General features: G+C 41.7%; 1 protein-coding gene and 1 long non-coding RNA gene across 4 annotated transcripts in view; one reads left to right on the top strand and one right to left on the bottom strand.

Annotated features, from left to right (window-relative positions):
* Nucleotides 1-345: 345 nt before the first annotated feature.
* pip5k1bb (phosphatidylinositol-4-phosphate 5-kinase, type I, beta b) overlaps nucleotides 346-15,999 on the bottom strand; it is a 31,655-nt gene continuing 16,001 nt past the window's right edge. For 2 of the 3 annotated variants that reach the window (XM_063896639.1, XM_063896640.1), the window contains exons 6-15: nucleotides 14,540-14,692; nucleotides 13,653-13,952; nucleotides 7,752-7,954; nucleotides 7,326-7,409; nucleotides 6,495-6,543; nucleotides 6,295-6,379; nucleotides 5,175-5,333; nucleotides 3,831-3,957; nucleotides 1,745-1,868; nucleotides 346-1,623 (exon numbers count right to left, since the gene is read on the bottom strand). In XM_063896639.1, the coding sequence (XP_063752709.1) occupies nucleotides 1,621-1,623; nucleotides 1,745-1,868; nucleotides 3,831-3,957; nucleotides 5,175-5,333; nucleotides 6,295-6,379; nucleotides 6,495-6,543; nucleotides 7,326-7,409; nucleotides 7,752-7,954; nucleotides 13,653-13,952; nucleotides 14,540-14,692 (1,287 nt within the window). In that variant the 3' untranslated portion in view covers nucleotides 346-1,620. The remainder of the gene's footprint in view (nucleotides 1,624-1,744; nucleotides 1,869-3,830; nucleotides 3,958-5,174; nucleotides 5,334-6,294; nucleotides 6,380-6,494; nucleotides 6,544-7,325; nucleotides 7,410-7,751; nucleotides 7,955-13,652; nucleotides 13,953-14,539; nucleotides 14,693-15,999) is intronic. The other variant, XR_010166925.1, reaches the window with a different exon arrangement.
* On the top strand, nucleotides 3,805-8,365 carry LOC134873184 (uncharacterized). The gene is made up of 3 exons (XR_010166926.1): nucleotides 3,805-3,940; nucleotides 5,188-5,357; nucleotides 7,738-8,365. It is a non-coding gene; the product is annotated as an uncharacterized LOC134873184 (long non-coding RNA).

The raw sequence follows: 15,999 nt of genomic DNA on the forward strand, positions 1-15,999 counted from the left end.
GTAACATCATGAGCGTCACCATGTAATACTTGCACTTCTATTTGCTGGCTCAACACATTGTACATGATAGGGTAAGGGGCGGGACATGTCTAGGTGGTTGACCAATCAATCCAGAGCTGGCCAGCTAACCAATCAGAGCAACCTGGGCTCTGGTTTTAGACAGAAGGTGAAAAGAGGTGCTGCAGCACAGGCAGTATGAGAAAAATAAAGAGCGTTTTGAACATTAAAGCATGGAGACATGTCCCAGTAGAGGTGCGACATACAAAAATGAACCTAATAAGGCCCCTTTAAAATCTGGAAACAAATACTTCTTCAGAAGCATCACAAGTTCAACAATAGACGCTGACATTTTAGCCATTTATTTATAGGAGTCTCTAAATATAAATATGCATTGTCTTTACATTCAGCGATTTATAGTATTTTTCAGCAAATGGTAAAATATTGAGATTTACATAATAAATTATGGTCTCAACCGACGTGTGATCAAGGAATTCAACATTTATAGTCGGATATGGTCTTGATGAGGCATCGGACAGCTTCTAAGTGTAGGCTGCATGTTCCATAACTTCTTGAAGAGGACACACTTTTTCAGTATCAAAGGATATCCTGAGTAAAAGCATCTTCAGTCATGATGCAAACCTCACAAAACTATTAGCTCCACATCAAAAATGATCTACGTTGTTCCTTCACTGTCTCTGTACATGTAGTATCAAGGACTTACAGAGGTGTGCATTTGTAAAAGAGGGGAAAAAGTGCATATTCCCATATCCAAATGTGTGCTTATGTCAGGTAGCCCACCCACTAAAGCAACTTCTGCAGAGAAAAATATTTCTTACAGTAATCATAACCCATGTCCAAAGTGCCTTTTTGATCAAGAGCGAGTGCACCGTCCACCCGGCTCTGTGCTTCATCAAAAATCCAGTAACTGTCCTTCCTCCGCCGGGGCTTCAGGTTCCTGTCAAGGCAACACGAACAACAGCCCAGTAAGGGAAAACGGTTGCTGCTTTAACCACGTCACAGTCTTTGTTTGGCCTCCGGGGATTCAGAATCCATCATGTTTGTTCATAAGAGTCTTTTCTCCTCCGTGATTGGCTGAGGCTACAGGCTGGCTTGTGTCACCGTCACATCCTTGTTCATCAGGGACAAAGACGACATCATAAATTCACTGTAAACATTTCACTTCTGACCAGCAACGTACGCAGTTGCGAACTCTAAAAAGGTCTGGTCAGCAGAGAAACACGTTCAAAGAAATGTATCTACCCTCTCCTCATATGTATTAAGATACAGTAAATATTTAGATCTTTGTGAAGGCAATGAAAACAGAATACATATATAAAACTGAATGGCACTGCGTTGATGCATGCTCTAGAAAGCGACACAGCCTGATCACATTACATTTGTCACATTGTTCCTGCAGATGTCCATTGCATGTCTGTCGTTGTGTCTTCTTTTAATCCATCAACCGGTGGAGGATCTCTGTCTTTTTATGTGTTGGCAATACGAGTGGCAACATGGATCTAGCAGCACAGGAAGTCAAAGGCCAGCCTGGTCGGTCAAATGGAGTGCGCGCGATTGTCTGATGATTGGCAGGAGGAAATGAAGGTTTTAACGCTGCTCTTCTCACTGTCGGGGACAAAAGAGAAGAGGGTGATCATCAATGTGTGTAGGTGAACAAGCTACCTTTATAAAGACAAAACCTGATTGACCCAACGATGACCTGAGTAACAAATGGAGGAACACTCACCAAGTAGACATCCAGAACTGAGCCGTCATCGCGGTCTATGTCCACGTCCATCGTGCTCTGCTCTGAAGTGAGGCAGATAGCGCTGTCCTCCAGGGTAAACGTGGAGCTGGATGCAACGTCATCTCTGAAAAGGAACAACAATATTTCACATTAACCTACGTAGAAGACACCCCTGAGGGTTTACAGTCTGGGTCAGAGGCAGATCCAGCTGTCTAAACAATGCTTGGAAAGTGATGAGAAAAAACAGCCTCCACAAACAAATCACACACTATTGCAGAGAGTCTGACATCAAAGACACGAAGAGATGTACCGACTGAGAGCCGGATGGGAAACCTGTCTGGTGCCAGCCTCAGCTGAAAGGCTTAAAGTCTCAGAAATGTCTCAGAGGAAATGAATAAAATCTCCGCAAGATTGGCCAGATTTGAACACAAGGACAAAATGCGGCCCTTGCTGTGACGGTACAAACCTAAGAATTAAATGGTTGTAGAAAATTGCGCAACCTTTATTTTGATAATTTTACTTTCAGCTTGAGGACATCACAAGCTTTTGGGGCTTAAAAACTGATCGAAACTTGGATATCAACAGTAATGGAAATTAAGTACTATACTTAAATACACATTTGATTTACTTCTACCCGAGTATTTTTATTTTATACTACTTTAAACTTTTACTCTATTTTGTACTTTTTACTCCACTACATTTATTTGACTGATGTATTTACTACTTACTTTATAAATTCATATTTTGACACACAATTCTTAACAAAGACTTAAAAAATATGATGATTTGGCATAGATGAAACCATCCAACATTATACACATACACACGTACATTTCCTAATTGTACATAAATACTTGAACTTAAGTACCACTCTTGATGCAGTGCTTTTATTTGACTATATTTAGAGTGGTAGTACTTTTATCTCAAAGAATCTGAATATTTGTTCCACCACTGGATGAAAAATACATTATCAAATAGAAGATGGTCTCAAAATTATAAAGAAATAATTCACATATGTATCAGAAAGTAAAACCTACAGAGCCATCCATCACCTTCAGGAAGAGCTCAAAGAAATCCTACAAGGCACAAAATCAATTCTATGCTTGAAAAACAAAACTAACAAATCCAAGTACTTTAATAATGAGACTCTCGGTGTAGCTTGACCTTTAGGAGAGTGCAGTGTTGTTCCCTTTCTACATTTCAGCCACCAGGGGGCAACTTGAGAGCGGTTTGCCAGGTATTTACAGCAGGTGACTCCCTGATAAAGAATGTGATTTGACTCTTTCATGAAATGTGATAAACAACAGTTTGTGTTCAGTCAGAATGAAAGCCAGGTGGAGAGGAGCTCAATAACGCCCTGACACCCCCCGAGGTGTGAGCACTGTGACAGGGACACCAGGCTGTAAGACAGGGGTGATTGTTGGTGGATATATACAATCGCCACGCCACAACATTGTCGTCTTTTGTCCCAGTGTTTTCTGCAGCATAATGGCACAAAGCAAGGCCACGTCAAAGCCCCCGTTTAAATATTTATGAAAACAGTTGACAGAACAATGTCAGCGCAGCAGCAGGTGACTGATGAAGGGACAGGACCGGGCAAGTCTCACAATAGAGCCTCAGAGAGCGAGCTGAACCTGACACTGCCGGACAGAAGGAGAGGTGAAAGATGGGAAACACATAAAGGGTGGAGGGCAATGTTTTTTACAAACGTTTCTGTCAAAAGGCAATTTAATCCCAGCCAGTCTGAGGACATAGTGTAGTGAAAGCAATGTGGCCTAGTTGTAATAAAATCTAATCTTTTATTAAATTGAATAAATAATATGAGGAATTGCTGAGAGAAGTTCTGGCTAATGAAAAAAGTGTGTGTGTGTGGATGTCACTATGCCAGCTGCGTCACCTACTCAATGACGCACATGTGATGTAAGAGCAAAGGTGACAATAACGTGTGTGTGTGTGTGTGTGTGTGTGTGTGTGTGTATATATATGTGTGTGTAAGGCGGGGCAATAACCTTGTGTCATTGTTGTGATAAACCACACTCCGCCCATAAATCAAAATGTCTTGATGAAAGTGAAGCGGACACTGTACCTCTCTTCGGTTTTGTTGTCCACGCTGACAAAGATGGAGGAGGTGGAGATGGTTCCCATGGAGGAGCCCTCGTAGAAGGACGGGTTGGCGGGGACCAGATCGGGACGCAGGTACGAGCCAAACACAGCTGAGAAGAAAAACACAACGCTCTAATTAGGGTATAAAACACATACCTACATTTTCCATCCCAGTATTTCAGATTGACCCTAGCGTGTCGTCAACATCTTTTATACTCCATCCCTCCAGTTTTAAAGCTTTTAGTAGTCTCCAAACTCAGCTGAAAAGAGACTGAGACTGACTTTTAAAAGCTCTCACATACAACTTTTATTAGTAGCAGTATCCATGATGAGAGCTTTTTTTTTGTAAATATGTTGTACTTCTCCTTATGTTGAGTTCACACATAGACCAACACCGACATCCACTGCCATAGTGATACATCATTCCAAAAATGCCCCATTAAACAATCAATATGATCAATACAGCGTTATATAGCTGTGGACGCTCTACCAGAGGAATGAGTTATTCTTGTATGTCCTTTGGGCTTTCCATTGTGGATAGTGTAGCCTAATAACGGAGACAACGCAGCACACGAGGATCTGATTTAAGTTAATTGATTGAATGGTTCCAACAAAACTGACATATGTTGCTAAAAACAACCTCATGCCTCAGTACAACAGATCATCTCTGCCCTCTTTGAGACTGATTTGCTGACCATAAAAAGAGAGTATCAGGAAGCATAAAAATATAGCTTTAAAGTATGTTGCGTCACAGCTGGAGACATCGGTTGTAAAGAGAAACGACTTGTGACCCTGTGACTCCTCTTTCAGATCCACACCCTTTGTTCCGTCCGGTGTTGTGTTGGCTAACACCCCTCATTATATCAAACACAAAGGTCAGACGATGTCGCTGCCACACTTTGTCTCAAACATCGGATTTCTATACCTTCTCTCACTTGGGGGGTTAGGAACTGTTTTATTTCAACACATGCCCTAAAGACACACAATTCTGTTTCTGATTGGCTGCATTTGGCCTGCCCCTGTTTCCTTTCCATTACTGCCAAACACTATATCAAACAGTGATGGCTTCCCACTGGGACGGCGCTGAGAGGACAACATTTTTATGGTTGAATTCAAGTGGCTGTTAATGGCCTCGAGTGAGACGCTCTAATAAGTCATAAAAATGATAAAATGACTCAGGTTTAAATGGCAGATTAGGAGGCAGATAAGAGAGAGACATGTTGAAGATAATGGTATAATCTTTCTGAGTTTCAAACAAGCTCCTTAATGATTCAAGCATTTGTATTAACATCTTTAAATGTGAGTGAGGTCGTTGTGTTTTGTGTACCTTGTCCATCCAGACTGGCCAGGCTGCAGGCTCCGCCCAGTCGGTCCCTCCTGTCCTCCTCGTTCCTCTCATCTGCCTGCGATGAAAGGATCTCCTGCGAGGACGACTTCAGAGCCGGGATGGACGTACGAGTCCTCTTTGAAGGGGAGAATCGAAGCGCTGCAGAGCGAAAAAAAGTAGCGAGTGAGTGGAAAGGGAAGAAAAAAAGAGAGCGATGAAGGTTCAGGGAATCAGAGGCAGAAAGAGGAGAGGATGATTGGAGGAGACTGAGACCATTATCCCAATTGAAGCAATGTTCACACACAATGAAACTCCAATGCCATGCCTCCTAAAATTAGCTCTAAATTGTTAAAATACACAATGACGATTGCACAAGTGTCCCTTTAGCCATCCTTATTCTGCCTCACGAGAAGGGCATGAAATTAAATCCTTTCCTGTCATCTCCCTCTGACAGGACTTGGCGGCGCTTAACAGCACGGCTAAATCCCCAAATATTTGCCTCTGCCATGTTTATTCACACAGGGGGGTCCCGCAGGGTTGCATAACATTGCTACTACTGTATAAGATGTTAATGTGAAGTACCAAAACTATATCCTGGCTGTACTTACAGCCATGCCCAATACTCAGGGAATTAACGTCATGGACTATAAGATAATTGACCCTTTGTTTTGTAACCTTTGTAAATGCCAGACAACAATCTCAATCTGTTTTGAATGACCTAGCCACATGATTGCCAACCAACATGATGTCCCTAATTTCAAAGAATTTATTCTGAAATTAAATCAAAGCTGACATTTATGAACATAATAGACCATGTGCCTCAAATGCGTGTATAACAGCTAACTATAGAATACAATAACAGGCAAGAAAAGAAAATCCTCATTCCGATCAGGCCGACAATACAAGGAAACATTACTGGTCACCATAAGTGAATTTCCACTAATCTAATGATGTAACAGTGACACACAACTGCTCAGCAATCGACAATAAAAACTGCCTCCATATTGACTCTTCTTATCAGGCCAGGATTTCCTCCTTCCCGTTGCTGCCCCTTCTCTTTGTTTGTTTGTTTTTTGCATGCGGGCTGCTTTCCCTCCCATGTGTGAACCTGCAGACTTACGCTGAGTCTTCCTGAAGACCCGTGTGCTCATGAACTTGAGGAAGCGACTGGCATAAAACCCGGGCCGGTGCACCGAGACGGAGTCCTGAGGATAGGCAGAGAAAAAAGCTTTTAACAGAAAGCCAGAAGTAGTTTGTAACCGCATAAAAGGCTCATTCATGAAAGCACCGGAGTCAGATTTGAGCATGCTATCGACTTACGCCATCGTACACCAGGGCTTTCCACGAGTGCTCCAACTTTTTAATGAACCTGGGAAGAAAAAAAACCAAGAAAAAGCCTTGTCAAAAAAATGTATCCGCGAATCCAACAACTTCCTCTCTATGCTTGATCAAACCTGAGTATATATTCCCCCTTAGCACAACGCAAACTCAGGTCTTTTTTTTTTAGCATTAAAGCAGAAAATACATCAAAGTTTGAACTTGTGTAACGTTGTCTCTGATCAGGCAGGATAAGAGGAGACAAATTGGGCCTATTCATCTTTCCTCCCTGACCCGACGTCAACCCGCCCACCAGGCAGTCGTAGATTTATGTGATGCTTTCAAATGTCCACAAGTTTGAGAAGCCGATGAGCCAAAAAAGCTTCCTCCTGGGTCACCCGAGGCTTTTGCTCTCAGGAAGGAAAAAAAAAAATCAATGTGTAAATAAAGAAGACTTATAGACCGCTGTGTCCATTTAAACCGTGTTGGATAGAGAAAAGGTCCTTTTAGGAGTGCGGTAAAGTGGCTATCCATCAATGCAGGGTAATAATTCAGCATTAAGAGGTCTTCTCGTAGGGCAATCGAAGCAGTTACTCTGAGGGTGATGCCATGCTGCCATACTCCTTAGTCAGGCCTTAAGAATTCATGCACATTTCCTTTAATTGTCTTTATTGGCTATTGTGGAGACATTTGACTTAACGTAAGACAAATATTGTAGCAGATTTAAATGATTATATGTCAAGATCAACAAAACTAATCAGCTTTAATAAAAGAGCACCAGTCCTGGGAACTACAATCAGCAGCAGGTTCATGTAATCTCATAAAGATCCTTACCTGTATGACTGCAGAATATCTATGATGCCCAGGAAGATGAACAACTTTTCTTCTTTGTGTGTTTTGGCAGGGATACCACCCATCCTAAAGCAGAGAACAAACACACCCGCTGCAGTCAGATAACAGCTACTGTTCTTCTTCTTCTTAAGGGCTTGAACTACTGCACAAATGTTTGTAGAAGAGAGGCACTCAAAGTATTTACATTTGTGTGTATCGTTGTAAATACGCAGAACAGTGGCTATGTTTGTATTTGTGTAGCTATGGTTATATGAGAGCCTGTGTTCACTGTCTGAGTGCCCTTTGCGAGGTATAAGCGTGGTTGTATAACTCACTCTATGAGAGAAAAGGTGGAGATTAAGAGAGAGTGTCTATGCCCAGATACGTGTGCAAAATGTGTGTGTGTTTTCCCCAGCTGAGTCCACTCACGTGTCGTCTGTGGTGAGGGCTTCAGCAGCCTTGCCGTCTCCCTGGATGGACTCCATGGCGGTGGAGTAAAGCACCCTCTGACCCACAGGCCTCCTCCCATCTCCCCCTGCCTGGCCCGGCTCCCCCCCTTCTCTCTGGCTCTGATCCAGGACGTGCACACCCAGCAGCAGGCTGTAGTCCATGATCTTAAAGCTCTCCAGCACCTACAGCAGGGGTGTCAAACTCATTTTTAGATCGGGGATCACATAAAGCCAAGGCTCCTCTCAAATGGGCCGGACCAGTAAAATCACAATATAAATAACGACAACTCCAAATTGTTCCCTTTGGTTTTAACATTTATGCATGTGCATTACATCTTACAAATCAAAGTGTATCTACAAATGCACAAAACATTTAGTCACAGATATCTGGAACTGACCAGTATAGTATTTTACTTAAAAACAACAAGATTTAGAAACTATTTTACATTCATTTCCACATGTGTGAAGTAATCCTGCCAACCTGAACTGACACACCACCATACAAACTAAAGTGGGAACTATTAAAGAATAAGGTTAAGTTATCCTCTGCCTTCTAAGTCTATACAATGTATACAAAATAAATACAAGTTGTGAAAGTTGCAGTGAATGTCTCCATTTGTATGCAAAGTCATCCCGTATGTTTGACACACTTGACCTAGAGCAAGTTAGACATGGAGTTATTGGAATTATTGCCAAAAGCCAGGTTGTAATAAGGGGATATTTGACATTTTCTATGAACTACCAAAACACTTTTATAACCCCCACACACTGGGGCCTTTAAGGTCTCGAGCAAGCAGAAGAAAATCTCAGTTTGAACCAGTTTTGAGCTGAATAAACAAGGTGTTTCTCCACAGCGAGCCAAGTGTTACACATTGACCTTCAGGAGCCTTTCCCCCAGTTTCCCAGAGAGTCTGCAACTTCATGTCTCCTAGTGCTTGAGGGAAGATTGTCAAGGGGCGAGAGAGAAGCAAGAGTTTGATCTGGGAAAGGGATAAGATACTGCCAGGTAGCCAGGCTTATGTTAGGAAAAGTTATTCTACTGGTTTAGGTGGCAGAGAAAGAGAAAATGAGTTATCTTAGAGGGAGACTTGAACAGTATTTACATTAGCGACTTACTTTCTATTCACTTAAATTAAATTCTCAACACTTTAGTTTCTATACGTGATGCAAAGCCACAGATAGTATGTTGGGGTTAGGGAAGGCTTGTAAGGAATCTTCCAAAATTACTGTATAGTGACTATTAAGGAAAAAATGATAATTCATTATTTGTCTATTAAAGTCATTGCCAACTATTATGATCATTGGTTTGGGTATTTTTTAAGAAACAAAGTCTGAATTGTCCAATTCCAGCTTCTTAAATGTCCTCTTTGAGTGTAAACTGAATACTACTGACTTGCGGACAAAACAAGACATAAACTGATTTAAGACAGTTTCACTATTTTCTGACTTTTTATAAACCAAACAACTAATCGATGAATTGAGAAATAAATCATCCATATCCATAAATAACACATTCTTAAACCTAATATGATTAGAAGCTATACAACTTGTGATCAAATCAAAGGATGATATGACCCAGAAGTCAGAGAAAACTGTCCCATTTTTTAGGATGAACATGAAATCAATAGTATTTTGAAGTTGACCTACAACTGCTTCTTATCTTTCCCTAGATAATCCATTTCCAATGCATGGCAGATATTATTAGTGGATGTTTTAAAACCCAGTTTCACAAAATCTGCTGGTGGTTAAAGTCATAGTCACGCACATTCATAGTCAAACACACAGACACAAAATAGACTTAATGACCGAGTCAGACAAACACTGGGGCTTTTGTCTGAGCTTTGCATTTACCATATCAACAATTTGCATCCTTTCACTCGAACTCCCCCGGCCTATTCAAACTGCATCCATTTTGAATAGAGCCACACACACCATGCTGCCTACAGAAGGCCATCACTGCGCGTCCTGGCCCCAGCTTTCCCAGGCAAACAATCAAATCGTCACAGCTGAAAGAAAACAGCTGCATTTCTGTGGTTGTTTGTGCAAAATATTTTCTACGGATATACTGCTTATATCTGCAGGCACGGGGAAAAACTGCAGCAATAAGTTGGTGGAGTAACACTTCTGCTTCTCAGAGGCCAAGTCTGCCCTCTTCTCTCGTCTCACAGCGTCTCGGCAGTTAATTGGAAAGGCTAATCCTCACTTTGTCACAGCATCCCCTGATCTTCAACATATCTTGGATGTTTCTCAGTATATTCCACCCTGAAGCACTTTTCCACCCATCTGTTCGTAGAGCTTACTTGTGTGCCCCACTTTGCAACGACACTAATATACAGCAAGCTTTCTGAAATCTGAGTGTGACAAAACACAGAGCCTCCATTACTCCTTCTGTGAATCAAGTTACAATCACAGGACTGTTCCTGCTGTAATATGCGTCCATTATTAATGAATACAACCTGCTACCCATGACACATCATATTAGATCAGTGACACGTGGTTTTTGATAACTGGAGTGATAACAATTGAGCTCTCAGAAAACAGGATATTTCCCTGGTTTTGATTTCAAATACTTTTTCTATATATAGTTTGTCTTACTTTTCTCTGACAGCAAATTAGTATTATCTACTTTTAACTATTGGTGGGAATAACAAGAAACATAAATACATAACCATGGTCAGTTTTTACAGCCCATGAAATCTTTTCACCAATAAGCAAAACAATCAGTTACATTATTCCATAAAGGAAAATAACTCCTAGTTGAAGACATGTGTATTTACCAGGTATTATCGATGTGTATAAATGTGGTAAGGGATCCGGTTGAAGCCTCAACGAGTTCTGAGTGCAAGGTCATGGCCTTGGTCTCTCTGCTGCTGAGAGTGAGAGAAGCTATTGTTGTCACAGGATCCCATTGAGGAGCAGAGGGCGAGCCATACAGTAAATGGTTGTTTATGATTGGCTGCACTTTGCTGCTATGCAACCCATTATTGTCCAAGAATGCATGCTTTCATTATCTGATCATTAGTTCTGCACTTGTTCATGCGTGTATATAGCTCTTATTTTACAATTTATCAAACTGAATTTTAACAGTACGTGGATTTCTGTTTTTGGTCGTCCCAACATGACGAGGTCTCAACTGTCTCCACAGCTTGACATCATCATAGCATCACTTTCAACGGTACACTACACACACACGCACGCACGCACGCACGCACGCACGCACGCACGCACGCACACACACACACACACACACACACACACACACACACACACACACACACACACACACACACACTCCAACTCCCTCTCTGTGCAGAAGAGTCCAACATGAATTATAAATGCCTCTTGTTGTTTTGGCATTTGGAGAGTATCTGGGGAGCTGCAGGGTAATGAAGAGAGTAGATTTAAAAGGAAAAACATGTACTCTGTGTTTCCCTAGCAGTGTACCAAATAGCAGAAATATCATATTCCTTCAAACACAACATGCTCATCCTCCTCTTTGTCACATCGCTTTCTGCTCGACTCTGACCTGCCACCTTCCTATGAAACAGAAATCCCCACACAGAGCACTGGAAAAATAGCTAAAATGTGTTTTTCAGAGACCTGAACTTTTATCGGGCAACCATCCCCTATCACTTCCTCATCCCTCCCACCACCACCACCACCACACCCCTGTTGCTAAGCCTGTGTTGTGGTCCGCAGCCTCTCCTGGGGTGACGGGGTCAGCTGCTTACTCATGAAAATGGAAAAGCGATTCTGCTTAGAGGGCACTTTGCTTCCCGCTTAGGAGGCGAGAGCAGGAAGCCATGACAATAATAAACTGTAGGCTACAGCACAGCTGCTGCTTCACAGTCTCGCTTACATACATACAGACATACACAGCACAACATATACTCACAAGTACACAAGCAATATGCTGCAACCAGAGGCCTGTACGTGCAAACACAGTGGTAGACAAGGCACCCCTGGGGTACCTTTGGATGTGAATGTGCTGTAAGGTTAAGGAAGCACTGACTAAGCAAGAAGGGAGCACGTCATTCTGGCTGCAATGTGCTAAAGAAAACATTTAAAAGAAAAATAGAGGACATCCACAAAGTCAGCCGATAATGAGAAGGACCGTAAGCTGAGGAGGGCACTGTAAGAGTCCTCTGAACTCCTGTTAATCTTTCTCTAACCCGAAATCACAAGACCTGCCTGTGACCGAGATACTGTTTGACTTTAAAGCTGGGAAAGCAACAGTTTTATGCACCTGTTCACACACCTGTCTGGAAAGAAGACTTTATTTTCCCGAAAGAGAAACTCTAAACCACAAACCACAGGCAGAACCAGAAAAAGCCCTTCTAATGAAAGTCTGGTCATTACACGTGTAGTGATAAATGATCTTCTCGATTACACACAGAAGAGGAAAGAGAAGAGAAGAGTGCTTTGTTGCCTAACAAGCTAACTAAATATACCCGCTGCATCACACTGTTCATTACCGCTAACTTTGGTCCATGTGACATCAATCACTCTGTGGCGATAAAACCATCTGCCTTTCCTTTACACTTAACATTTCAACTTTTGAGATGAGGCTGTTATAATGGAAGTGATTGCAGCTCCTGTATGTCAAGCAGAACAAATGGGATTACAACAAGGAGGGGGGCTTTAAACCTTATCATTAACCCATGGTAAAAAACATTAAATCAGTGTCTGGAAGTCACACTGTCATCTCCGATAAAGCTTTCCCAAGAGACTGTCCACCTTAATTTAGTTCTCGGAGGAAGCCGCCCTAAAGGATGATTGCACATTTGACAACCAAAGGCAGTATGTTAATCAATCCATCTGTGGATTTCTTTTAAATGATAGCACAAAAACTGGTTTAGGAGCTAAAGCATATCATTTATATATGAGGCAAAAGACAATAAAATCAGCAATTCAGCTCTTCTGCTGTAGTGCGTTTTTCTTTTGCCTACAATTGTGGTTGCAAACAACTCAGCAAAAATATGAAATGTATTATACATGGTCCTTCAGTCTTCACAATAGGCTGTTTTCACATGCAATTAATCTTAACACTAATGCAATGGACCAAAACTGAAGTCTGGGCATTTTATTTTGTATGCTCTCTTTTTTTTAAAGCAAATCACACACACCACGTCTCCTGTTAAACTCCAGCTATTCTCCACCAGCAGACATTCTCCTGGCCTCTGCGTTAAAATCTGGGAAGAATTCAAGCCTTTAGATTGGAGGACTATCTTTGGATAGAGCTCTGAGTCTCTCACGCTACCAGGATCATGTCTTAATCACATTCAGTGTTTGGAGAGCTGTCATGTAGTGAAACATTGCAGCGCAGAGACGGGAGAACAGAGCCTAGGGCAAACTGAGAGCTTAGACTGAACACACAGTGGAAACACACTGCAGTCCTTCTGAAAAACACATGGGAAATTATTCTTATTTTCAAAACATCTTGTCCCATCCAAGACGCACGCACACTGTCCTGAACTGGTATACAATGTAATGAATTTGAAGAGCTGAGCGTGTTTAAGCTTCCATAATCTGTTTCTAGAATGAGAGGTCAATAACATCCCTTTAAAAGCTACAGTATGTCGCTTTACTACGGTCAATTAAATACCCAAGTTAGAACCTTATCTGCTCAAACTACTCTGATATGACTCGAGTCACACAATGTCCACACAGGTCAAAATGTTTAAGTGAAGAAATGAAGGCATAAAACTTCCACAGGAAAGATCTTTTGAAGGGAATCATTTATATGATAATGAAATGATCTGATCTAAGACTTCCTTGTTTGTTGCACAGTTGCCTTTTATGGGAAAGTAGGGACCTTTATTGGTTTGGTATGCCAGTCTAATAAAAGCAGAGAGACCGTAATGAGCACAACATCACCTACCCGACAGTCTCTCTGCAGGGTCTTCATTAGGTTGTTGTACGTCTCTGCGTCAAAGTAAAGCCCTTCTTCATGCATGTCCTGGAAGTCCAGGTCTTTGTAGGTCGGACAGGACTTCTCTCTCTCTTTCCTGGACGCTCGTCTCTTGTAGGTTGAGCCCTTCAGGTCGTACTTGTAGTGCATTTTGACTGAGCGCGGCAGCACGTTGTTCATCACCACCAGTCGGATGTTTATGCCTCCAGACTGGATGCAGTACAGTCCATAGAACTTGGGCAGCAGCGTACGCGGATTCTGGTTCAAGTTCTAAATAAAGAAGAGTTTTTATTACAGTAATTTACAACTGAATTTTTTCCACTATTTTCTCTTCCACAGTCAAAATTAACTGTGAAGGTAAAGCCAATATTAGATAGGGCTGGGCAATGCATCATTATTACTTCAATACTGTGATATGAGGGTGGTAACCTCTTACATTTTGGATCACAATATATCTTAGGGTCTTTTCCTGGTTTTAAAGGCTGCATCAAAGTAAATAGATGTCATTTTCTCAACCTTCATGCCTATAGTAGCTGTTCTCATTATTTTCCTTTACTCAGTTTTAGATTACAGATATAAATTAAGGCAACAAAATGATGATATTTTTTATTTCTGTACAAACATCCAGTGTGTCCTCCATCCCCCTGATAGAGATATAATGGTGTGTAACATTGCCCTACAGCAGGAGCTAATGAGGACGCTCACTGCTTCTCATTTGTGCCACTTAAGCATCTGATAAGTGATCTATTCAAACTCAACACTAGGAGGATTTTTTGACACCCATGTAACACTCAGAGTGGAGTTTTGCCACCTAACCAGGTAATCTGGACCCCATAGAACAACTTAAAGTGTCTCACCATGTAATATCCAGGTAGTAATCTCTGGAGAAATTTGGCTTCTTTGTGCTGGACGGTTTTAATGATGAACTCGTCATCGCTGGTCAGGTAGAAGAGAGAGCCGCTGGCTCCCGGGTTGGTCAACTCAATCAGAGGCTCATTTACGAGGGAGTACTGAGGAAGGAAAGATAAACAAACCAGTTTAACATTTCACATGAAACAGAGGTCACACTTAGAACAGCACCACTTGGAACATATCCAGTCACGAAACAGCTCTTATACAGAACAGACTGAAGTTTATATGGAAAAATGATTAAACTAGAAGGGCACTGGGAGAGTTCAGACCTCTGCCAAGCCGTGCCCTAACTTGAAATTTTTATGAGAGTGAAATATAATTTGCGTATCCATCTTGTGAAACAGATCCGCTCCAAAACTTTATGGGTTCTTCCTGGATCATTGCTTCACCCTGAGTTTCCTGGTGACAAACAAACCAAACAACATACCAAATCAAAATCATAACCCCCTGCATAATAAAAGATGATACTGGTATTTACAGTAAGTCTTGCACTGTTACATTCCCTTTTTTTTCGTTTAGTGGCTTTGTTCCTGTGGAAAAAATGAAGTAGCCAAAAAAAACAAGCAAGAGTATACTCGGACATCACACTGAAATGTGATTGCTTAACATCAGGGAAGACTTCCCACCCAATGTAGATCTATGGCGTAAGGCCTGGCCGGATCTGTGAAAGCCGGTCAAGCTCTTAAACATTTGATGCAGTGCAAGCTCTAACAAACAGTTTGCACAAAGTTGAAAGTATACTTTTGTCTGAAAATATCCTTATATGATGTAGAATTGAGATGTTCCTAAGTTGAAATAACCACACAAGTACACAAACATTATGGATATTTCCAGAACGACAATGAAATAAACTAATACTTTGACGGAAGAAAACACAGATCATGATTACATTAGCCCAAATGTGATGAGAGCATCCAGCTGAAGAGCAATGGTAGATGTTAATCTGTGCGTCATGAGAGCAACAGGTTAGGAGTAGAGGAGCGACACTGGAGACTCATCCATTAGTGACCGTCTGAAGTCACGCTGATTTACAAGAACAAACACATCTGCGGTGTATTGCATTTTCATTCAGGATGCTGTGTGTGTGTGTGTGTGTGTGTGTGTGTGTGTGTGTGTGTGTGTGTGTGTGTGTGTGTGTGTGTGTGTGTGTGTGTGTGTGGTCTCTCTTTTAATTAGACTGTGCTGTGTGGCCTCTCTCTGTCTGAATGAATTCATCTTCACCTCAAAGACATCAATCATGAGCACCTCCTTTAAGCTGGTGCGCATTATGCCATCCTCCCTCTCCTTTCTTGATGTGACATAGCCTCTCCATCTCTCTTCCAGAGCCTTTTGTCTTTACTTATTCAGAAACAAACTCACCATATACAAACAAGAATGCAGCTGGTGGGGTTATTTGAGAGGATTG

The sequence above is a fragment of the Eleginops maclovinus genome, chromosome 12, assembly GCF_036324505.1.
Source record: "Eleginops maclovinus isolate JMC-PN-2008 ecotype Puerto Natales chromosome 12, JC_Emac_rtc_rv5, whole genome shotgun sequence".
Taxonomy (NCBI): domain Eukaryota; kingdom Metazoa; phylum Chordata; class Actinopteri; order Perciformes; family Eleginopidae; genus Eleginops; species Eleginops maclovinus.